At 42.2% G+C, this 24,003-nt stretch overlaps 2 protein-coding genes across 10 annotated transcripts in view; both read right to left on the reverse strand.

Annotated features, from left to right (window-relative positions):
- Positions 1-10,152, reverse strand: part of dhdds (dehydrodolichyl diphosphate synthase) — a 28,209-nt gene extending 18,057 nt beyond the window's left edge. For 2 of the 9 annotated variants that reach the window (XM_048558382.2, XM_059654339.1), the window contains exons 1-4: positions 9,721-9,836; positions 8,670-8,858; positions 7,473-7,589; positions 794-936 (exon numbers count right to left, since the gene is read on the reverse strand). In XM_048558382.2, coding sequence (XP_048414339.1) covers positions 794-936; positions 7,473-7,589; positions 8,670-8,732 — 323 coding nt within the window. In that variant the 5' untranslated portion in view covers positions 8,733-8,858; positions 9,721-9,836. The other 7 variants (XM_048558389.2, XM_048558385.2, XM_048558388.2 and 4 more) reach the window with 7 other exon arrangements.
- Positions 10,153-18,704: 8,552 nt separating this feature from the next.
- gpn2 (GPN-loop GTPase 2) lies at positions 18,705-22,843 on the reverse strand. The gene is made up of 6 exons (XM_048558430.1): positions 22,708-22,843; positions 21,217-21,673; positions 20,591-20,747; positions 20,029-20,189; positions 19,419-19,549; positions 18,705-19,112 (listed from the first exon to the last, which is right to left on the reverse strand). Exons 2-6 carry the CDS (start codon positions 21,631-21,633, stop codon positions 19,010-19,012), a joined length of 969 nt encoding a protein of 322 aa, XP_048414387.1. The 5' UTR covers positions 21,634-21,673; positions 22,708-22,843; the 3' UTR covers positions 18,705-19,009.
- Between the last annotated feature and the right edge of the window lie 1,160 nt (positions 22,844-24,003).

Here is a 24,003-nt window from a genome sequence, read left to right on the forward strand (position 1 = left end):
CTTGGAATTATCTTCTTGAAAAGACGGTGAAAGCAGAGTCCTTGAATATTCTTAACGCAGAGGTACAGAGATTTTTGTTAAGGGGGTGAAGAGGGTGAAAAATGTGGATTTGAAGTTACAATCTTATCAGCCAAATCATATTACATAATGGAGCTGGCTCGAGGGACTGAATAGTCTTCTACTTCTCCTAAATTGTCTGGCATTTGTCATTCTAAATTAAAACGAGAAACCAGTGTCTGATGTTTTGCGTTTTGGGGATGAAGCAGTCCATATCTCTTCACCTCAGCAGTATTTATGTACTGTTATAACTTACATGGATACCAACAGGATTCAGGAATAAAACAGGAAATACACTGGACAGAAATCTGGAATGAAAATTCTCTGATTTCATGGAGAAGGAATCCTGGCTGATTTCCCTCCTCTAAACTAAATACCAGTGCAGTCCATGAACTGGAGGTCTCCCTGCTGATTTAGGTGAGTCAGTATCACACCAAAAATGGGTTATTTAGCACTGAGCCATCAGGACTGTTTTGTGGGATGCCACCGCCCCAACAATTTATATCTTTCCTCAGTCCTTATACCTTTGGTCAGGCAAGAGAGGGGGTTTCTGAAGGTAGAGGGGGGTGCCTGGAGTCAGCCACAGGGCATTGTCAGAAAGGTGATGAAATAAAACTCAGATGCTCCAGTTTTGATTGTGCAATTTATAGTCATTGTGACACAGCAACACAGAAGGAACCTGTTATTAGATTCTGCATAGTTAATTCAATGTAAGTGCAATTTTTCAAAAGCCTACTGTTCCTCGAGGAGTCTTGTGAATTTCTGTCGTGCGAGTTCCATTAGTCCATCCACTTCCTCTTTGGAGCGCTTGAAATTCTCAATACTGAATGCATAAACAGTCACCTCTCGGATATTCAGGTTCAAACACCAGCGAAGGGTCTGTCCAAACAAAAGTAAACAATGCAAACCTTGTCACTTCAGTGTTACACCTTACACAGCATCATCTCAATCAACAGCCTTAATTCCTGGGCCTCTTCATTCCTACATATAGTGATCTTTCTACCCTTTTTATTCCAGGTTTAGGCAGATCCGGGAGGTAATTGCATGGCTTGAGGGATGGTGTAGAAGGGTGGGGTCATTGGGATCACTTTTGGGAAAGGAGAAGGTTGTTCAGAAGAGATGAGCTTCATCAGTGCAGAAATGGAACTAATCTGGTTGAGACAGTAAATAGTATTGAGGGGGCAGATTTAAAACTAGTAAGGCGGAAATGAATTAGCTAATGGGTCTAGTTTTGGAAGTACCAGAGAGGGCAAGAGAGAAGATGGGGAACAGGGAAAAAGAAATGAGGGAAGATGGAGCGTTGATAGTACACAAAAGAAACGATTGCCTTCCAATGAGTAAGAGACAGCGGCAGGATTAAAATTTATGTAGGTAAATACACAAAGACAGTGAAGAAAACTGGGGAACTGGAAGCAGAAATTGCTGGGGGGGATATGGCAGCAGCATTGACAGAAGCATGACTCAAGCCATAACAGGCCTGCGTACTTAACACCCCAGGTTATAAGGCTTTTAGTAGCAACAGGGTGGTAAAAAGGGAGGAGGTGTAGCAGTCTTGGTCAAAGGTAGTATCACTGCTTTTGAACGAGATGCAATTTCTGAATTAGAATCTGTATGAACGGAGGTGAGAAACAGTAAGGGAGCTGTTAGGTGATCTTGTGACCTTGTTAGGTATTTATAATAGACTTCCAATAGTGGGAAAGAAATAGAAGAGAGTATTTGTAGACAGTTTATGGAAGTTGCAGAACAAGTAAGGTTGTGATAGTCGGTGATTTCAATTACCTTGGGGTAGACTGGGAAAAAGGTACAACGTGGAGCAACGAAGAGGTGAAATTCCTGTAATGTGTGCAGAAGAACTTTCCGAAACAGTACTTTTTGGAAATGAGACAGGCCAAGTGGAGAATGTCAGACTGGGGGAGTATTTGGGAAATAACAATCTTAAGATAATACGGTTCAATATTAAAGCTGTAAAAGGGTTAAAAAATGTCAATTATTAGAATTCCATACTGGAAAAGGGGAGATTTTAGGGCTTTAAAAAGTGAACTGAAGCAGGTTGATTGGAAATGTATTTTGGTAGATAAAACTGTGGATGAAAAATGGGATTATTTCAAAACAGAGACAAAAGGGATACAAGCTAGGTACATATACACAAGAAATAGATATGGGATATCCAAAGCTAGAGTATCCTGGATGACCAAGGACAGCAATGAGAAAATAAGGAAGAAAAAGGAGGCATATGATGCATACTGGAATATTAGTAGCACAGAAATGTGCTAGTGGGAAGGATTTTCCTGGGAAGGAACCAAGGGATCGGTTAAAGTGTGTTTGCTTTAATGCAAGGAGTATCCGGAATAAAAGTGATGAACTTAGAGCATGGATCAGTACCTGGTGCTATGATGTTGTGGCCATAACAGAGACATGGGTTTCTCATGGGCAGGAATGGTTGCTGGATGTTCCAGGGTTTAGAACATTTAAAAAGAATAGGGAGGGGGGAAAAAGAGGAGGGGGTGTAGCACTACTAATCAGAGAGGGTATCACAGCTACAGAAGCTTCCATTGTCGAGGAAGATCTGCCTACTGAGTCAGTATGGGTGGATATAAGGAACAGCAAGGGAGCAGTCACCTCGTTAGGGGTTTACTACAGGCCCCCCAATAGCAGCAGGGAGATTGAAGAAAGCATAGGTCGACAGATTTTGGAAAAGTGTGCACGCAGTAGGGTTGTTGTAATGGGTGACTTTAACTTTCCTAATATTGATTGGAACCTCCTTCGAGCAGAAGATTTGAATGGAGCTGTTTTTGTAAGGTGTGTTCAGGAGGGTTTCCTAACGCAGTACGTTGACAGGCCGACGAGGGGAGAGGCCATTCTAGACTTGGTGCTCGGAAACGAGCCGGGGCAGGTATCAGATCTTGTGGTGGGAGAGCATTTTGGTGATAGTGACCATAACTGCCTCACATTCTACATAGCTATGGAGAAGGAGAAGATTAGGCAAAATGGGAGGATATTTAATTGGGGAAGAGGAAACTATGATGCGATTAGACATGAGTTAGGAAGCATGGACTGGGAGCAGTTGTTCCATGGTAAGGGAACTATAGACATGTGGAGACGGCTTAAGGAACAGTTGTTGGGAGTGATGAGTAAATATGTCCCTCTGAGACAGGCAAGAAGGGGTAAGATTAAGGAACCTTGGATGACGAGAGCGGTGGAGCTTCTAGTGAAAAGGAAGAAGGTAGCTTTCATAAGGTGGAGGAAGCTAGGGTCAAGTTCAGCTAGAGAGGATTACATGCAGGCAAGGAAGGAGCTCAAAAATGGTCTGAGGAGAGCCAGGAGGGGGCACGAGAAAGGCTTGGCAGAAGGAATCCGGGAAAACACAAAGGCATTTTACACTTACGTGAGGAATAAGAGAATGGTCAAAGAAAGAGTAGGGCCGATCAGGGATAGCATAGGGAACTTGTGTGTGGAGCCCGAGGAGGTAGGGGAAGCCCTAAATGAGTTTTTTGCTTCTGTCTTTACGAAAGAAACCAACTTTGTAGTGAATGAAACCTTTGAAGAGCAGGTGTGCATGCTGGAATGGATAGAGATAGACGAAGCTGATGTGCTGAAAATTTTGTCAAACATTAAGATTGACAAGTCGCCAGGCCCGGATCAGATTTGTCCTCGGCTGCTTTGGGAAGCGAGAAATGCAATTGCTTCGCCACTTGCGAAGATCTTTGCATCCTCGCTCTCCACTGGAGTCGTACCTGAGGACTGGAGAGAGGCAAATGTAATTCCTCTCTTCAAGAAAGGAAATAGGGAAATCCCCGGCAATTATAGACCGGTAAGTCTCACGTCTGTCGTCTGCAAGGTGTGAGAAAGGATTCTGAGGGATAAGATTTATGACCATCTGGAAGAGCATGGCTTGATCAAATACAGTCAACACGGCTTTGTGAGGGGTAGGTCATGCCTTACAAACCTTATCGAGTTTTTTGAGGATGTGACTAGAAAAGTTGATGAGGGTCGAGCTGTGGATGTGGTGTATATGGACTTCAGTAAGGCATTTGATAAGGTTCCCCATGGTAGGCTCATTCAGAAGGTCAGGAGGAATGGGATACAGGGGAACTTAGCTGCTTGGATACAGAATTGGCTGGCCAACAGAAGACAGCGAGTGGTAGTAGAAGGAAAATATTCTGCCTGGAAGTCAGTGGTGAGTGGAGTTCCACAGGGCTCTGTCCTGGGGCCTCTACTGTTTGTAATTTTTATTAATGACTTGGACGAGGGAATTGAAGGATGGGTCAGCAAGTTTGCAGACGACACAAAGGTCGGAGGTGTCGTTGACAGTGTAGAGGGCTGTTGTAGGCTGCAGCGGGACATTGACAGGATGCAGAGATGGGCTGAGAGGTGGCAGATGGAGTTCAACCTGGATAAATGCGAGGTGATGCATTTTGGAAGGTTGAATTTGAAAGCTGAGTACAGGATTAAGGATAGGATTCTTGGCAGCGTGGAGGAACAGAGGGATCTTGGTGTGCAGATACATAGATCCCTTAAAATGGCCACCCAAGTGGACAGGGTTGTTAAGAAAGCATATGGTGTTTTGGCTTTCATTAACAGGGGGATTGAGTTTAAGAGTCGTGAGATCTTGTTGCAGCTCTATAAAACTTTGGTTAGACCGCACTTGGAATACTGCGTCCAGTTCTGGGCGCCCTATTATAGGAAAGATGTGGATGCTTTGGAGAGGGTTCAGAGGAGGTTTACCAGGATGCTGCCTGGACTGGAGGGCTTATCTTATGAAGAGAGGTTGACTGAGCTCGGTCTCTTTTCATTGGAGAAAAGGAGGAGGAGAGGGGACCTAATTGAGGTATACAAGATAATGAGAGGCATAGATAGAGTTGATAGCCAGAGACTATTTCCCAGGGCAGAAATGGCTAGCACGAGGGGTCATAGTTTTAAGCTGGTTGGTGGAAAGTATAGAGGGGATGTCAGAGGCAGGTTCTTTACGCAGAGAGTTGTGAGAGCATGGAATGCGTTGCCAGCAGCAGTTGTGGAAGCAAGGTCATTGGGGTCATTTAAGAGACTGCTGGACATGTATATGGTCACAGAAATTTGAGGGTGCATACATGAGGATCAATGGTCGGCACAACATTGTGGGCTGAAGGGCCTGTTCTGTGCTGTACTGTTCTATGTTCTATGTTCTATGTTCTAAATCAAGAAAAAGATCTCAATGCAGGACAGAGGCTAAGGCTAGATTAAGAAAGGGAAAGGAAGAATAAGGACAGGATGGCAGGCTGTGTTTAAAAGAAAATACTAAAATGCACTTCAAACTATTAATAGTAAAAGTTTGGAGAACAGAGTGGGGTCCATAAGGAACGAGCAAGGTACACTGCTCACTGAAACAAAGGGTAAGGCAGAGGTACTAAATAAGTACTTTGCTTCTGTCTTTTCCAAATTAGAAAATGGTGACAACAGCCTAGTTGAAAACATGAGTATAGAGCAATACAGCATAATAGCAATAGAGAAAGAAGAAAAGGGTGGTAGCAGTCCAGATAGAGAAGTTGTCAGGTCCTAATGAGACACATCCTGGACTGCTGACAGAGGTAAAGAATAAAACTGCAGGGCTGTTGAGAGAAATCTTCTAGGCTTTTCTGAACAGAAGAAGATTAGTCCCACTGGACTGGAGGATTGGAAATGTGGCACCATTGTTAATGAGAGGGGCAAAGGATAACCCAAGAAACTACAAGCCTGTCAGTGTGACATAAATAGTGGGAGAACTGACAGAGGTCAATACAGGTGAGGGTCAATGCATACGTATAGAAAAATAAGTTAATACTTGATAATCAATATGGCTTTATCAAGAGCATGTCACGTTTGACAAATTTGATTGAGCTCTTTGGTGAGATGAGACAGGCAGTGGATGACGCCAGTGCTATGGATGTTGTATATTTGGACTTTCAGAAAGCATTTGATATGATGTCATATGGCAGGATGGTTAGCAAAGTAGAAATGTTTGGCAAGGATAGATTAGAAGTTGGCTTAAAAAAACAGGAAGCAGAGGGTACGTATAGATGGGCATTTTTCAGATTGAAGACTAGTTGGAAGTGGAGTTCCCCAGGGAGTGGTGTTGGGATCCTTGTTTTTCTGATTTATGTAAATGAGTTGGACATAAGTGATGAGGCAAAATCTCTAAATTTGCAAATGATACTAAGCCAGGGAGAATGGTGAATTGTGAGGATGAAGCTGAGCAACTTCAGAGAGACATTGACAAGTTGAACAAATTGGCTGACTCCTGGCAGATGAATTTCAATGCAGAGAAATGAGAGGTAATGCATTTTGGTAGAAAAAACACAGACAGACAATGTAGGCTCAATGGTACAACTTTTAGAAGGAGGACCTCAGGGGCTCAATTGCATAACTCTCTGAAGGTGGCGGGCAACTTGCAACAGTTGGTAAGGTGGTTTATGGGATCCTTGGGTTTATAAATAGCAACACAGAACACAAAAGCAAGGAAGTGATGTTTTACCTTTACAAATCATTGGTCAGACCACATTTGAAGTACTGAATTCATTTCTGGGCAGCTTATTTAAAGAAACAATCCCTAAAGACAGTGCAAAGGAGGGATTTTCTAGAATGATAACAGGCATGAAGGTTTTAAGATACAAGGAAAGATTAGAGAAATTGACCTTGTTCTTCTTGGAGTAGAGAAGATTAAGAGGTGACCTTATTGGGATTCAAAATTATGAACCATTTTGACAGGGTAAAGAAGGATATTCTGTTTCCATTAGTTGGTTTGTCAATAATTAGGAATCATAATTTCAAGGTTGCCAGCAAGATAGCTAGAAGTGTTTTGAGGAGAAACTTCTTTATTCATAGTCATTAGGATTTGAAATGTGCTGCCTGGAAGAGTGGTGGAGGCAGATTCTGTACAAGGTTTCAAAAGACAGCCAGTCACATATTAGAAAGTGATGAATTTAGAAGGCTACAGAGATAGGGCTGGAGGACAAACCTAGCTGGGGAGCTCTTTTGGGAGCCGGTATAGACACGATAGGTCAAATGGCCTCCTTCTGTACTGTAAATTCTATGATTCTGCAGGTTGTCTTGGATGTCAACACCCCATACCTTCCAGAGTCCCTAGGATCTGGGTAAACGGTCAGTAATGTATTTGAATAGCAGTTGTAAACTTAGATTAGTGTGTGAGCTTTGAACTCGAGTCATTTCATTTATTGAAGGCAAACTTCATTTTTTCCTACAAATGATTTTCACAAGATTTTAGACACCCTGCCTGTCACAGGGGAACTCTCAAAAGACAGAAGACTTCAAAGCTCCCAAAATTTGATTTCACACAAACTCCTTTTGACACAACCCTGCCACTTGTCTGGGAAAAAAAATATCATTTGACGCTTCAACATAGAAAAGAAATTAGCATTTAGAATGCTGATTTGGCTCAATACCTCTGCCAGTTTCTCAAAGCCTTGAGAATGACCCTGCTGTCTCTCCACTCGACATTTCTGTGCATAGCGTCGATTTCCGTCCATTATGAATGCCACATGCTCAGGCATTGGACCAACCTGCATAACAGGATTACATGCTCTCAGAAATCCTTACTGTACAAAAGCTAATTATTCAGACAGGAAATAAATCAATGGTTTAGTCAACAAAAACCAATCACTGCACTCCAGAATTTTGAAAAAACCAGCTCAGGTCTTTGTTTATACGATACAGAGTGAATACTCTTTTGATTTCACCGTCCCTAACCTTAAGCAAAAGGACATGGCCCGCCATTCTATCAAAAGATCATTTAGGCACATGTTAGTGATAGACAGGGCTCCTCCACTCCCATTGTGTAATCAGCACTGCCAGAGTTCATCAGCTAAAACTGCAGCTTATCTACCAGTATAGGTACACTGCTCACTGCACATGTACTCCACTCTCCATGCTATTGAACTGTAGGATTATTGCAGAATTTGATTTAATTTATAACCTGTATAAAACAACTAGATCTCCTCACAGGATAACAAAGTGTGGGGCTGGATGAACACAGCAAGCAAAGCAGCATCTTAGGAGCACAAAAGCTGACGTTTCGGGCCTAGACCCTTCATAAGAAAAAATGATGACGGTCTAGGCCCGAAACATTAGCTTTTGTGCTCCTAAGATGCTGCTTGGCCTGCTGTGTTCATTCAGCCTCACACTTTGCTATCTTGGATTCACCAGCATCTGCAGTTCCCTTTATCTTAGATCTCCTCACATCCTGAAAAAGAAAATCAGTATCTGGAGCCAAAAATGCAGAGAAGCATTTGTTTCCTGCCAGCGTGAAAGATAACATCAGCAGTATATTCTCAATTACATATCCAGAGGCACGTCAAGAGAAACTGGAAGCAGAAATCCAGAGCAAATACACTACATTTTAGGGAGTGTTTTTCAATAAGGGGTAGGCTGCCCAAAAACTAATCCAAGGTTCTGAACAAAATGAACTCAACATCTCTATGGTCAGCTTGGTCAATGATCATCAACAGGAGCAGAGAAAGACTGAAGCTTAAAGTTTATTGTCAAATACTATTAAAATGTCCTCACCAACAGGTTTTCCCATACAGTAATTAATTTCTCGCACCAAATTTACCAATCCTTAAAGAATAAATAAGTACATTTACCTTTAAAATGGATGCACACAACCTTTCCACAGGATTCAGCTCTGCCTCTTTGATCCAAGACATTGTTGGAGGTTGGATGCTCTTCAGAGCAGACAGAGATCTGGTAGTATTCTATCAGCTAGGAGAGGAATCAATAATGAACCACCGTAGAATCAACTGTTCCACTAGCTCTCATCAACACCTAGTTTCCTGCAGAGAGTAACAAGATTAAAGCAAAGCCCCATTGTGCAAAAAGAAACTGGGCAACTTTATGATATTTCTGGTTTTCCCTTCAATCATTTGTACAACAGAAAGTGAATTAAGCACCAACGCAATTATATTAGATAGAATGCTGAGTATTCTGATTACCACATTTCAGCAAGAAGGCCTTTGAGATTACCAAATTTATCAGAATATTAGGGATCTGGGACTTTATATATATACATACACACACACACACACACACACACACAGAGAGATTGGAGAAACTAGGATAGTTATTAATAGGGACATTTAACAGAAGTATTCAATATTATGAAATGCTTTGGTACAGTACCAGGGGTAATAGGTTTCTCTGGCAAGTGACTCTGCAACCAGAGATCACTGATTTAAAAACTGTCAAAGAATAAGGACCCGGGGGAAGGGAAAGAAAAAGATGTGTCAGAAGCTTTGCTGCTCCTCACGGACGATCACGAAGATCTGGAATGCACTATCCAAAAGGACATTGATGGGAGATTTTATTCTAACCTCTGAAAGGCAGTGGGAATACAATTCAAGAGTATTATTTTGCAAGATTACAGGGAAAAAATGGACAGCTCCTAAAAATACTGCATTTACCTCTTTCAACATCCTATAGCATGAAGCAGGTGATTCAGCCCAACTTCAGGCAGACCACCTTCATTTTGCCGTTATCCTCTATTCTTTTCCTCCCTCCCCTGTCTGTCTTCCTTTGAGATACAACCATGCTATTCAGCTCAATAACTCCTTGGCAACAAGTTTTCCTTTCCAACCACGTTCTGAGTGAATAAGTTTTTCCTGAGTTCCTCACTAGATTTATTAATTACTGTCTTACATGTACGATTTCCAGCTTTAGTTAAACAATAAATTGCCTCTTGGTCTTGAACTCATCTTCAGCAGGGAGGACTCTGCATGATTCCGGTCTGCTTCCTTTTGAACTTTAACCCACACCTGAGTCCGCCCACTCACCATTCTGAACCAATCGGACACAAGTCTCCGGATCCCTTCCTCTAATTGGCAGTGGGCCGAACCAATGAGAAATAGCGACGTCTCCCGCACGGCTGACTGGGATCGAAGGGGAAACTACGTGTTGAGTAGAGACCGTCGCCCAGTTTATTCCTCGGTCTCCCATCCCTTTCCCTAAAATTGGTCATTGTCAAGCCCCACTCCACTAAACTCCCAGGATCGGTCTCTTACCCACCGAGATACCGGCAGCCTGAAGGACAGCGCCTCCATTATCACTTGGACCACTTCACCACCTCCTTAGCTGGTATCACCGCCCGGGCTCAATTTATTGCCCAATTTAACAAGAAATCACACGAATTGTAAACTACTGGTAACCACTACACAGGATCCTTCTTTCTATCCGTATATGGTTGCTTACTGTTTAAAATGTTACCACTTAGCCATGGACCTATTTTCTACTGGTGCACGTTTCAAACTCTGGGCATATCACCACCCGAGAATTAAAGGGATCGTCATTGCATCAAAGGGAGGGTGTTTTAATAATTCCATCGGCCAACAGTTGTAGGGTCTGTGTTTTACAACACGGAGAGGCGTTTTTGTGCCCATCGTTTTGATGCCTTTCCAATTATGACATTTAGTAGTCTCTATTCTGTACATAGTTCACATCAGGAAACTCCAGTATGCAACCTATTATAACCAGTTATACTGTTAGGTGACATAGTGATAGGTTACAGACACATTCCAAGGTGCCCTCAAATTCATCTGGACCATTTCTGACACCTCCTTGGAACAATCCATCTCCAGTAACTGACTCACCACTGACATCTATTTCAAACCCATTGGCTCCCACAATTATCTTGACTACACCTCCTCTCAACCACCCTCCTGCAAAAATTCTATCCCAAGCTCACAATTCCTGCACCGCATCTGCTCCCAGGATGGGATGTTCTATTCTAGGGCTTCCCAGGTATCCTCCTACTTTAAAGACTGTAGTTTCCCCTCCTTTGTTATTAAGGATTCCCTCAACCACATCTCCCCCATTTTCTGTGCTTCTGCCTTCAAACCCTCTCCGCCAACAACATTTAAGGATAGAGTCCCCCTGGTCCTCACATACCAACCTCCAAATACAACACATCATCCTCTGATATTTCTGCCACCTACAATCAGACCCCACCCCTATCCACTTTCCACGGGGACTGTTCACAACCTCCTGGTCAACTCCACATTCCTCAACAACCCCTCCACCACACCAAGTACCTTTCCCTGCAACTTCAGGACGTGCTATACCTGCTCCTACACCTCCCTTCTCACCTCCATTCGAGGCCTTAAACAATCCTTCCAAATTGGCAGATTCACCTGCACTTCATCTAACCTCACGTACTGTATCTGTTGCTCCCCATGTGGTCTCCTGTATATTGGGGAGACCAAATGCAGAATCAGGGACCAGTTTGCAGAGCATCTGTGTTCTGGACACAGCAACCAAGCCAAACTTCCGGTTGCCATCCACTTTAACTCCCCCGGTGACATGTCTTTGCCTCCTCCACTATCCTGTAAACTGAAGGAACAACACCTCATATTTCACCTTGGGAGCTTACAGCCCAAAGGCCTGAATATTGATTTCACCAGCTTCAAAATCTCCCCTCCCCCAACCTCTTCATCTTCTGACTCACCAATCTGCTCCATCCTTCCCACTGACCAACCACAAGAACCCCCTACCTGCATTTACCTATCTCCATCTCATTACCCTGCACCCCCAGCTCCACGTCTACCTCCCTCCACCACACCCCCCCCCATTTATTTCTGGGCTCCCTTCCCCCTCCTCAGTCCTGATGAATGATTTCAGCCTGAAATGTTGATGTTTCTGCTCCTTGGATGCTGTCTGACCTGCTGTGCTTTTCCAGCTTCATATTTATTGACTCTAGCTTTCAGCATCTGAAATCATGACTGTCTCCTAGTGATGGGTTATCACAGGTTGCTTGACATACTCGTCTTGGCATACCATGCAGTGGGTCCCAGTGTACAGGAAGGGACATAAATAATATTTTCTAATGTGCAGTGAAAAACTGAGGTTAAATAATAAACTATCATAATTAATCCACTTTCAATTTGTCCTCCTCAGTCTCCGCTCATATGATTTTTGCATTTGGTGCTGATATTATTTTCTTCAGTTATTTCCCAGAAGCAAAATTCAGTAAAAACAAACTTAGTATCACGTGGAAATGAATGTGTTGGTCATACTGGAGCTCCATTTTGAAGTATATAGGATGAGTTGGGCCGGTAACCCCCATGATCCCCTGCGCTTTAAAAACACCTACATGTAATTGGTGAGTGTTGAGACATATGTCAAACGTAGCGAGACCTGAACATTCAGGCTTGGGCTGATGGGAGGCAAGTGACATGTGCACCCATAAACATTAGGCAATGAACATCTCCCTTTAATGTTCAACAGCATTACCATTGCCCACCATCAAACATGCTCGGGGTTACTGATGACCAAAAATACAGCCATAGAAATATTTCACTACGAGAACAGATCAGAAGTTGGAGAATCTGTGGTGAGTATGATGGGATCCTCTCTAAGTGTCTGGTGAATGAGTTCTAATTATGCTTTAGCAGCCCAGTAATTGAAGAAATACTATCCACCACCCTAAACATTCACTCCTTTCACCATTGGTGTGGTAGTAGTGTGCACAATTGATCAGGTACAGCTCAAGAAGCACATGAATGTACAAATCAGGAGCAGCTGTAGGCCACCTGTATCCTCAAGCTTGCTTTACCATTCAGGATGATCATGGATTATCTCAATACATTTACCTCCGTAACTTGGCCCCTTCTGCCTTAAAAATATTCAGACTGTGCACCACCAGCTTTTGAAGAAGAGTTCCAAACACGCATGAAACTAGAAAACTAATTCTCATCTCTGTGTAAGATGGACAATCCTTATATTTAAACTGCAATTCCTAGTTCTAAATTCTTGTCAACAGAAAATATCATCCACCTCTCCAGATACCTCAGGATTAAATATGTTTCAATCATGTTGTCTCTTACTGTTCTAAACTCCAGCAGATTTATGCTTAACCTTTCCTCAAAAGCCAATCTGCACATTCCAGGTATTAGTTTAGTAAATTTTCTCAGAACTGCTTCCAACACATTTGTATCCTTCCTTCAACAGGGAGACCAATACTGTCCACAATACTGCAGATGTGGTTTCACCAATGCCCTGTATAACTGAAGCATAACCCCTCTACTTTCTACCCAATTTCCCTCACAATAAACAGAAACATTCACTTAATGTATCTCTATACATTTCCAAACACCTTAGGTCCTCTACACAATTTAATTTCTTGTCTATGTGCCATCAGCAAATATAGCAAACATAGCTTCAGTCCTTTCATCCAAGTCATTTATGTAACTTGTAAAATGTTGAAGCCCCTGTACTGATCCCTCTGGCACACCACTCATAACATTTGCAACCCAGAAAATGGCATATTTATGACCACTCCCTGTTTCCTGTTAGCTAACTAATTGTCTATAAATAACCCCTGCACCATAAGCTTGCTGCAATCACCTTTGATGTAGCACCTCATCACCAGCACCTTCTGGAAATCCAAATACCATATTTCAACTGGATCTCCTCTATCTACTGTACAGTACTCGTTGCAAGAAATCCAATAAATTGGTCACACATGAAAGTGCCCTGCTATAACATCTTCAATAATAATTTCTAACATCTTCCTTATGGCACATATTAAACTAGTTGGCCTGTAGTTTCCTGCTTCTAGATAACACATTGTGGAGCTGGAGGAACACAGCAGGTCAGGCAGCATCAGAGGAGCAGGAAAGTTGACATTTCAGGTTAGGAAATTTTTCTGAAGAAGGGTCCCGAACCGAAACATCAACTTTCCTGCTCCTCTGATGCTGCCTGTCCTGCTGTGTTCCTTCACTATGTTATCTCAGACTCCAGTATCTGGAGTTCTTGCTATGTCTGTAGTTTCCTGCTTTCTGTCTCTCTCCCTTTTTGAATAAAGGAGGTACATTTGCTACAATACAATTTAATAGAACCTTCTCTGAATCTAGTGAATTTTGTAAAATTAGAACCAACACATCAATTGTCTCATTAGCCATTTCTTTTAAGACCCAAGGATGAGTTCATGAGGACCTGGGGACTTGTCAGCCCCTCATCTTCAACATTTGGCTCAGTACTACATCCCTGTGAGAAAAGGAGAAATAGTGACAGACTACAAACTAAAAGACCAGTAGGAAATCTCTTAAAACAAAACAAATTAAGAACTAAGTAAATAAAAATAGAAATGAAAAGCCAGGCAATTTGTTGTGCCGGCATGATGGGGCACATGCTGGTCCCCATTATGGTTTGTAGTGACCACATGTGTAGCAAGTGTTGGTTGCTTGAGGAGCTCCGGCTCAGAACTGATGAGCTGGAATCTGAGCTTTGATCATTGCAATGTATCAGGCAGTGGAGGAGTTACTTGGATGCTGTGTTTCAGGAGGTAGTCACACCCCTTAGATTAACTACGTCAAATCTGGTCAGTGATCAGGAACAACCATTTGTGACTACAAGCAAGGCAGGTAGAGGGATCCAGAAGATAGTGCTGACAGAGCCTCAGCCCTTGAGCTTATCTAATAGCTTTGAGATTCTTGCTGTCTGTGTGGATAAGAATGGGAGGCTGTAATGAAGATGAGCAAACTGACCAAAATAGCACGAGACAGGGAGCTATTTAAGAGGGGGAGAATAGAGAAATATAATTGTAACCAGGCTTGGCATAGTCAGGCGGGGGTGGGGGGAGAAAGAGTTGTAGATACTGTTCTCTGTGGATGTGATTGGAAGTCCTGAAGATGGTGTTGCCTCCCCAGTGCCCTGTTAAGAGTATCTCATCTAGGTTGCAGAGGAACTTTAAGTGGGAGGGGAAAGATCTAGTTATCATCGTCCATGTAGGCACCAACAATATCAGTAGAATGAGCAAAGAGGTTCTGCTGAGCAAATATAAGCAGCTAGGGGCTAAATTAGAAAGCAGGGCCAAAAAGGTAACAATTGCCAGTGTGGCTCAAAGATTGGTGTGGGTGAAACAGATTCAAATTCATGGGACATTAATACCAGTAGTTGGGAAAGATAGAGCTGTCAGATGGGGCAGGTTCCACCTGGATCATGCTGGGACAACTGTCCTGGTGAATCATACATCGAGGGCAGTGGATGGGGCTTTAAACTAAATAGTGGATGGGTGAGTTCAGGGCATGGAAATTTATAAAATCAAAGGTAAAGGAGAAGGTAGGATTGCAGGTCAATGATGGGGCTGATTGTTACCAGAAAATAAAAAGGACAGATTGTGTGAATGTATATTGCACCAAGGAACCATAAAAGTCTAGGGAAATTTGGTAATCGGACAAATGTAAATGCTTTGTACCTTGAAGCATGAAGAATTCAGAATAATGTACACAGACTGATGGTGCAAATCAAGGTAAACAAATATGATTTCTTGCCTCTACAGAAACATGGTTACAAGATCAAATCTGGGAACTTAACATTCAGGGACATTTGACCTTATGGACCCTTCACCTTCCATTCCTCTCTATTGTGATAATCAATCATTAACACCACTCCATCTGTATCTGGGTTTTCAGTCCTTTTGAAATGACATGTACTTATCGACAGTCAGGTCCCAATTGGAGTTATCCTGCAATCATGCCTCTGTAACAGCTATCACATCGTAATTATTCTTTCTACTGCTCTCTCAGTAGCTCTTTTTTTTGGAATTGTTTGTACATTCAAATACAAAGTGTTTCCATGGGGAAAATACCAGTAATACTTGGAAATGAAGGTCTTGAAGGCACGAGTCAAAGCAGTATGTCTTGTTTGCCAGTTTTACAGGGTTTTCCCTTCTGGGTTGGTTTTGTTTCTTTTATAATTTTTGTAAGCTCTAGCCTAATCTGTTGATTTTGTTTTGGATTTTCACCCTCTGTCCTCTCCTTTCAGTCTGTTTATAATTTCCCATATTAATACATTTCCCTATTGCCTTGTCTTTACTCTTTGATTTGTAGCATCTTCCCAAATTTGATTCATTACCTTCACTTTTAAGTTGAAAACTCTACTTCAGCTGTTTTGCAGCTCACCATATTACTAACCCCAGAAAGCCTCTTTCGACCACACCTTCCATGTGCATGACTGCCATCACCTGGCAGGCCAAGGACAGTAATCTCCCCCCAAATCACACTGTCTTATTTCAGAACTATATTGTTATTTCTTCAGCTTGCTGGGTCAAAATTCTGGAACTCGTTCCCAAACAGCATTGTGCATATACCTACAATTCAAGGCTATCACCACTTTAAGGACAATCATAAATACTTGCATTGCTCTCATTTTATGAAAAAAAAATGTGATGAGGTGCTGTGTATCAATGTTGGACGGTCTTAAAGCGAAGTGTAGCTCTACCATTTATTTTACTTGAACTACATTCAGCCTGTTACAGACAGAACACAGAAAGCCCTAGGAACAGGTGGAGTGATGTGAACTATTGATGATATTAGCACATTAGACAGGAATGAACTCAGTTCAGGGAATCAGAATGTAGATGTGATTTAAGTACAGCAATAAAAAATGTTGATCATTTTTGGAAGTTGTGTATATCCCCCAACAGTAACAGAGATGGTAATTTTTTATATCGAGCTAAAACACTGGCATGAGCCAATTCGGTTGAACAGCCTGTTTCTGTGTTGTACATTCTATGATTGGTCTATCGCAAATTAAATGGCTCATTGTGCCAGCGGGCCACTCAAAGATTTGTTCAATGCAGCTGCATGGAGGTCCTTTCCAGGGCTCTGCAAGGTAGCAAATCTTCAGAAACAAAAACAAATACAAATACAGAAACAAAAATTGCTGGGAAAACTCAGCTGGTCTGGCAGCATCTGTGGAGAGAAAGCAGAGTTAAATGTTTTGAGTCCAGTGACTTTGGATTGAGTTTTCCCAGCAATTTGGTGTTGTTTCTGATTTCCAGCATTTGCTGTTCTTTTGTGTTCTCTTTTGTTTAGAAGCCAAGCTTCAGAGGTGGATAAACATGTTCAATTGTGCAGCCGATATCACTGCCAACTCTGACACAGAAAGTGACCACAGCTGTTAATGTTTATGTCACAGGTGACTTTTGTCATTCAACACATTACCAGAACAGTGCCATTTACACAATTTGACAGTAGTCTCACTGGAATGAGAGTGCTCTCATTTATCAGATCTCCAGGGGTTGTGGAGCTAATGATTTCCCCATGGCAAAACATACTGATGTATAAGCCCCATGCTTATTTAAAGCAAAACATTTCACCTCTTAAATAGCCAGCTCTTAGCTTCTTGTGCATGAATTCATGACAGCTTTGATAACGCCATGTTTTTATACTTTGCCTTTCCAATGCATTAGAATAGTGGAAGCACAGGTCAAGATGGCTGCATGTTGACACAGATACCTTATACTTCCATGCTTCGCAAGTTCTCTCGTACTGATGCAGCAGAGGATAGGAATTGATCACGCTGCCGGGATGACTGAAAGGATGGATGAAAGTTCATCCTCTTAAGCTCTGCCTCCTCTCACCTAGATTTCTAAGGTCTATGTAGATTATTTGCTCCTCACTGCTAGCCACTGTATCTGAATGCTTCCTATTCTCTACTCATCATTGACTCCTGTGGCTGGGACAGAGCCAATTACCCTGTCCGTGTGGGGGAGGTGACCACACAGATTAAAGCTTAGGGTGAGGAGTGAAAGGAGGTCCTGAAGAAGGGTAATACCCAAGCACTGGTTTCTTTTTTCCTCCAGCCTCCTGTTTGTGTACCTCTGATTACAAAATGCATATACTGTAGTGTCAGGGGGACAGAAGTTGAGTAGTGAGTGTGTGTTGGGAGGGGGAAGATCATTACAGTACATGTGGGGGAGAAACAGTGCTGAATATTGTACATCAGTCAGATGGGAAAGAAAGGGGCTAATCACTATGTGTGATGGAAGCAGGGCTGAGTGTGCAGTAGTGGTGGTCTGCTTCATTGAGTCTTCTGTCATCAGGGAATGTTGAGTACATGAAGTAATTGGAATTTTAAAAATTAACCTATTTTTCTAATCAACCTGTTCAGAGATGTTATTACACACCTCTGGAGCAGGTGGGACTTGAACCCAGGCCTCTCGGTCCATCGGTAGGGACACTACCATTGCTCCATAAGTAAGTGCATTTTTATAAAGCATTTCATTTATTTGATGCATTCAGCAAATGGTGACCTATAAATACCTAAATTCTAATACTTATAAACTTAATGTTACTATGTTGCCTTATAGCCATTTGTGTCCACTAACACCTGGCAGTCACATTAATTCTCATGCATGAAATGTTCTCATGTTGAAAATTAGTTTCATAAGTTTAAAGTCTTTATCTTTGAGAAGTCTTAGATCATCTGAGCAAACATCTCAGTATCATATCTTGTTTAATTGTACTGCTGTGAAGTGATTTGGGGCATCTCATTGTGTTATAGATGCTACAGAAGTTGTTGTTGATAATGCTGTGCTGAGGTTTGTAAACAGTGTGGACGTAGCTGTAACAATATCTCCTGTTAAGCGCAGCAGTTTGTCAGTGAAGCACAGATAAAAACAGGTAAAAGGAGTACAGGAACGCAGCATATAAATGTGGTGATGGGATGTCTGCCATACAGGATGAGTTAAAACGGACTAAATGGTTTTCCTTTGGGTTTCTCAGGACTGGTTTTGCAGAACAAAGGTTGTGAACAGTCGAAAATCACCATGATTAGAAAAGGTAAGCCTGACGTTTTTGATTCCATACTTACAAGTTTCTAACCAGAATGTTGGGAGGAGAAAATAGCAAAGTAAAACATCTTTATTGGGCACCTACTTGTTTAAAAAAAACAATAGTTCAACATGCTGGAAACAACTCATTTTTCAAACATTTCCACTCCAAACAATGCAAGGAGCCAACTAACAAGATGCACTGAAGGAAATCAGCAGCTGTCAGTGGGTACATCCACGGCTGAACTGTGGCAAGTGTGGAAATGACTTGTGTCTACTTCCACACCTGAAATCATCACACATTTAGAAAGACACCAACTTCATTAGAGTCTCTATCATCAAGTGAAGCCAACCATGACAGGCATTGGATTGAAAAATTCATGTTGTGTCAAAGTTTGTGTCCGAATGGGAGAGCTGCATCACCTCCTCCTCCACATTCTCCTCAACTGATTTCACATACTTCTCCTGAGCATCCATGGATCTGCTCATCGCTAAGGAAATACACAGAATACAAATAATATTGTTCCAGTGGGTAACATAAAAGGCAAAAAGAAGTATGGGTGGAGAAGACATGCAAAATAAAGTAAGTGTAAGCAAATGATTATGTGGGAAAGATGTAAGAGGCAAAGAGACAGAGCATGAATGAGGAGAGAGATGGAAATGTGGGTGGTGGTGTTGAGGTAAAGAGAAAAGATTGAGAGTTAATGAACAGCAGCGTATCACAGTATGGATCTATAATTACTGGCTTCACATTCTAATGTTGCGAATGGAACTGTGTAAAGGATACATGGTGAACTGGAAATCTGCTCCCACAGCTGCAGACATCATGGCTTCCAAAGTTCTTTGCTCTGAGTCCCCAAAGCAATATCCATTGGCCTTATCAACAGCCTTCATTACGTGCTTCATGGTGTCTTTATCCTGTATGAAAGTTCATGATCATTTTTCAAATTGTGTTAAACATCTTCAGTGTGAACTGGTAGAACCTATAGGATGCTCTAAACTCCAATGCTCAAATTCACATCTAGGTATACCCTAAACTGAAACAAGCTTTGCATGGACCTGAAAACACATTCACCCCCCCAAAACACTCAAATATGCTCTGCACGTCAATGTTTCTTAAACTTGAACAGCCCTTACACTGACTATGTTTATTAAGAGTGTTTGTACATACCAAAATGTGTCCTTGACTTGAAATTCCCTCCAATTGGAGCACTAACTGCAATCTCATGCATCCCAATGCACATTTCACAACATTGTTACACCGTAAACCCAACACTCAAACTGCACCATGTGGTTCCAGTTGATGTAATACTGTGCACTGACAGGTTTGTAATGTTCTTAAACATCTATAAGCCCGTTGATATTGTTGGAGAACCAGTTAGTAAAAATCTGTGCACCTGGACATTAAGTGGTACAAAGGAAACCAGACTGTAATCTTCAATGACTTCCACCAGTTTCTTGTTTAATCGTCGAAAGTTTTTGAAGAAAGGGTCTTTGCCTAAATGATCCAACAGGTAAGACAGATCCAACACCTCAGTATAATAATCCAGATTAAATGCTGGAAAAAACAGGAAATAGATCAAACTGAAGCTTAGACTTTCTGATAGCCCAGAACCCCTGTGATATCATCCTCTCCATGCAAGGCATTTGCTGTATTTTCAAAATCACATGAATATGAAGTGAATTAACATAAAGCAAAGTATTTTCAGCTGTAAATTATTAACATCAGAAATTAAAGAATGAACTTTAGCATCTGGACTTTTAGAACCAGTTTGTTTACAATTTAATATGAAGCTCCTCTCTATAGCTCTAGGGCTCCCAGCTCTTCCACACAGGCCCAAGTTTTCCTTCAGAGGCTTGGAACCCCAAGTCCTTCATCAAGCTTGTTGTCCAGGAATTACCCAGCTTCCCTCTCAACAGTCCCATGAATCCCCACACTTTATTGTAACTATCCCTTACCTAATTTTCCAAACTGTTCAATGAGATCCATTTTGGAGAGGATGTTGACATGAGGTAATTCCACTTGCAGCATGGTGGACAGCGATGTGCATAGGATGGAAATAAACTTTGCAGGATCAGTGCAGTAGTGAGAATCGACTAGATGGACAGCCGCTAGCTGCACAAAGACACACAAACAGATTAACAACGCCTTCCTCTATTCCTCCAGTCCCTCCCCCATTGTCTCCTTTATTCTTCTTCTGCTGTGACACCAGATATCTCTACATTCTTCATCCAAACAACTAGTCATTGCGTGAGTTTACCCAACGAGTTATAATGGATTCAATCCCAGCGTTGGGCCCTGCCCAGAGCAACCCTTACCAATATTTCCCCTTCTCAAAACAAAAGCCGAGGAGACTGACTTTAACACCTCTACCATAAACCTGACAGAACCACTGCCTAAGCACAGATGAGAAATCAAAACCTCTGGTCTATATGACTCAGTGCCATACCAGTCTAGCCATTCTAAATAGTTTATTTCAGCAGGAAAGAGTGAAACTTTCAAAGCCACACCTGAAACACTGGGTATTCTCATGATCGATGCTGACTGACTTGCTGAATATTTCCACAATTGATTGCAAACTTACCCTGAAATTCCACTTGGTTAACTGTGCAAGTATGTTCCTCACAGAGCAGTTGTGTGTGTACAGCTCCACCTGACCAGGACAGTCAAAAAGGAAATAATAGTCCTTGAATTGTTCCAGCTTGCCCAGCAGCCAATCCAGATTTGCCTCCAAGTATTCCATGCAGTAAACAAGTCCTCCATTAGGGCCCAGTCCAAGGCCATCCATAACATCATCAAGTTTCACCAGCTCACCAATGTCCACACAACACTGGTATGGAATGAGGTCATTAGCAGGATCAAGGTTCACTACTGCCACCTTGCGACCGAGCTTTGAGAGAAACTCTTGCATCCCCACACAGTAGGTAGTCTTCCCCGAACCAGGTGGCCCAATAACCACCTGGCCAAAAATTACAGTGCGAGTCTTGGATGCTTCTGACATCTTAACTGAATCCTTAGGGGATCACCATGGCTCCACAGGCCTGTAAGAATTGGAAAACATCTGAAGACATTCCACCAAAGCTGTATTGTACATCATTTATGTTATTGGACCATAAATACACAGAACATGAACTAATATGGCACCTTGACAATCTGAATGGAGTTGCTAGGAACAGAAGCCAGATAACTGTCACTTACTAAACAAATTAAGGGATGCTTCAAACTTAACATTAGAAGGGTAGAAGAACCAGTGCCCTAGGGAAAGGTGTGGGGAAGAGCACTCAAAAAAAGCAAGCTCTGAAGAAGTCATTAGCAAAATAAAAACTTAATTCTGTTTCTCTCTCTGCAGATACTGCCAGATGAGTTTCTCCAGCACCTGCAGTATTTTGCTTTTATAGACCTGCAGGCTGTCTTAGAAATAAGGGACAAAAGGCATCACCACAGTCAGAATAATAGTCAACTCTGCAATTACCGGACAGCTGATCACCTTGGATGAGGAGGATTTGATATGCACAATCTGAGACAGAGGTGGAAACAGGTTCAATACTAAGTTTAAAAATGGACTTGGACAGACAATTGAAGCTTTAAGAAGATCATGGACTTTAAACCAATTTGGGCAGCAATAGCTACAAGGAGTTCTACAGAAAGAGTGGATTTCCGAAGAAGGGTCCTGACCCTAAACGTCAACTTTCCTGCTGCTCTGATGCTGCCTGGCCTACTGTGCTCCTCCAGCTCCACACTGCGTTAACTCTGACTCCAGCACTTGCAGTTCTTGCTATCTCTAAGAAGGAGTTCTATACCCGCTTTCCCGATTCTCAAATCCTCTCAACCCCTTGTTCCCCATTCTCAGCGCTCGTTGAGTAGTCACGACAATTTTCGAGCCTCAAAATGGGGCCACGGTGGGGGTAAAAATTTCTGTAAACATTGCGCTAAATTCCTGTGAAGCAGGTTTCCCCGACAAGACTGAAGAGGTTTCACAAAGCAGGGAAGATCAGCAGCGCGTAACAGGTTTGGAAGGAGGGGAAGGTAATAGCGCTCTGCCTCGGCCCGCCTTTCCCTAGTAACCTCTCCCTACCGCAAGTAGATTGAAGAATGCCCCCTGCATAGCGAGAAAGCGAGTCCAACTCTTGCCCCCGAGATAGTCAGCATCAACAGGCCCCAATTCGCAGGCTGCTCCGTTACCATCCCGAGCATGCGCCGTGCACTTCCTGTTTGTCGGTGCAGGCAGAGCCCCAGTGTGGTGGGTGGAAGTATATGGGACGATGGTCGTAAAAGCTTTGCAGCTCTGACGTCTCATTTGGGTTTATTACCTTTCATTATTTGGTGATTAACTGTGGATACGTGTGCCCATCACTAACTGCAGTGATGGTGAGTCACCTTCCTGCACTGCTGATAGGAAGTGAATTCCACGATTTTGACCCAGCAAGAGAGATGAAAGGGAATATGTTTTAAATGTAAGGTTGGTGGGCTACGTGTAAGTGGCATTCATCCCATACATCTGTTGTCCTTGCCTTGGCAGTAGGGGATGTGGAGCAGGAAGCTAACAAATTGACAAGATGGACTCCAGCATTGCGACTGCACTGTTGGTGGGTGGGATTCTTCGTTCATGACGATATCAAGCTTCAGATGTCTTTGGAGTTGCACTACTCCAGCCAGGAGAGTAGCAGTTCTGCACGTTCTTGTCTTGTGCCTTGCAGACGATGGAAAGTCTTTGGGTAGCCAGGAGACATAGAATCCAAGCCCGTTCCTTACTTTTGTAAATTAATCGAGAGATTGATAGTTTGTTTTAGGCAATAACTTCATTGTCATATTTAGATCGTCTCTATTTGGGTTTTTATGATGACCACACCATTACATTCAGCTAACACTAACTATAATCAGAAATGCTGGCTACGTGCAGATGTTACTTTGATTGCTAACACTGCAAAATCAAAAAGGAGTTAGACCAATTATGGGTCATTGTCTTTTGTCTAGCAATTCACATATTCTGTTCTGTCCTTTCTACGATTCATGTGAACAGTGATGGAGTATATTTACATTTTCCCCCATTTCTGAATAAATGTTCATTATGGGCCTTGAACATTGGATATTTCTCTTTTTCAGTTAACCATTTTTACCCAGCCACCTAGATGGCAGTCATATCAAAACTGATTCCTTCAACAGATCATCCCAACAAGTCTAGACCCCAAACATGAACAGAACATTCAACTGCATAGACTAATCATCATATTGAAAATGAAATCACGTCAAATGATATCAGACAATCAAAATATAATTCCCATGACACCACAAACTAGGATTGGAAGGCAATTAACTTCATCTGAAAATATTTTGGATCTTCCAAGAATTCTATTAGTCCATACATTGCACA

The sequence above is a fragment of the Stegostoma tigrinum genome, chromosome 24 (genome assembly GCF_030684315.1).
Source record: "Stegostoma tigrinum isolate sSteTig4 chromosome 24, sSteTig4.hap1, whole genome shotgun sequence".
In the NCBI taxonomy this organism is placed as follows: Eukaryota; Metazoa; Chordata; class Chondrichthyes; order Orectolobiformes; family Stegostomatidae; genus Stegostoma; species Stegostoma tigrinum.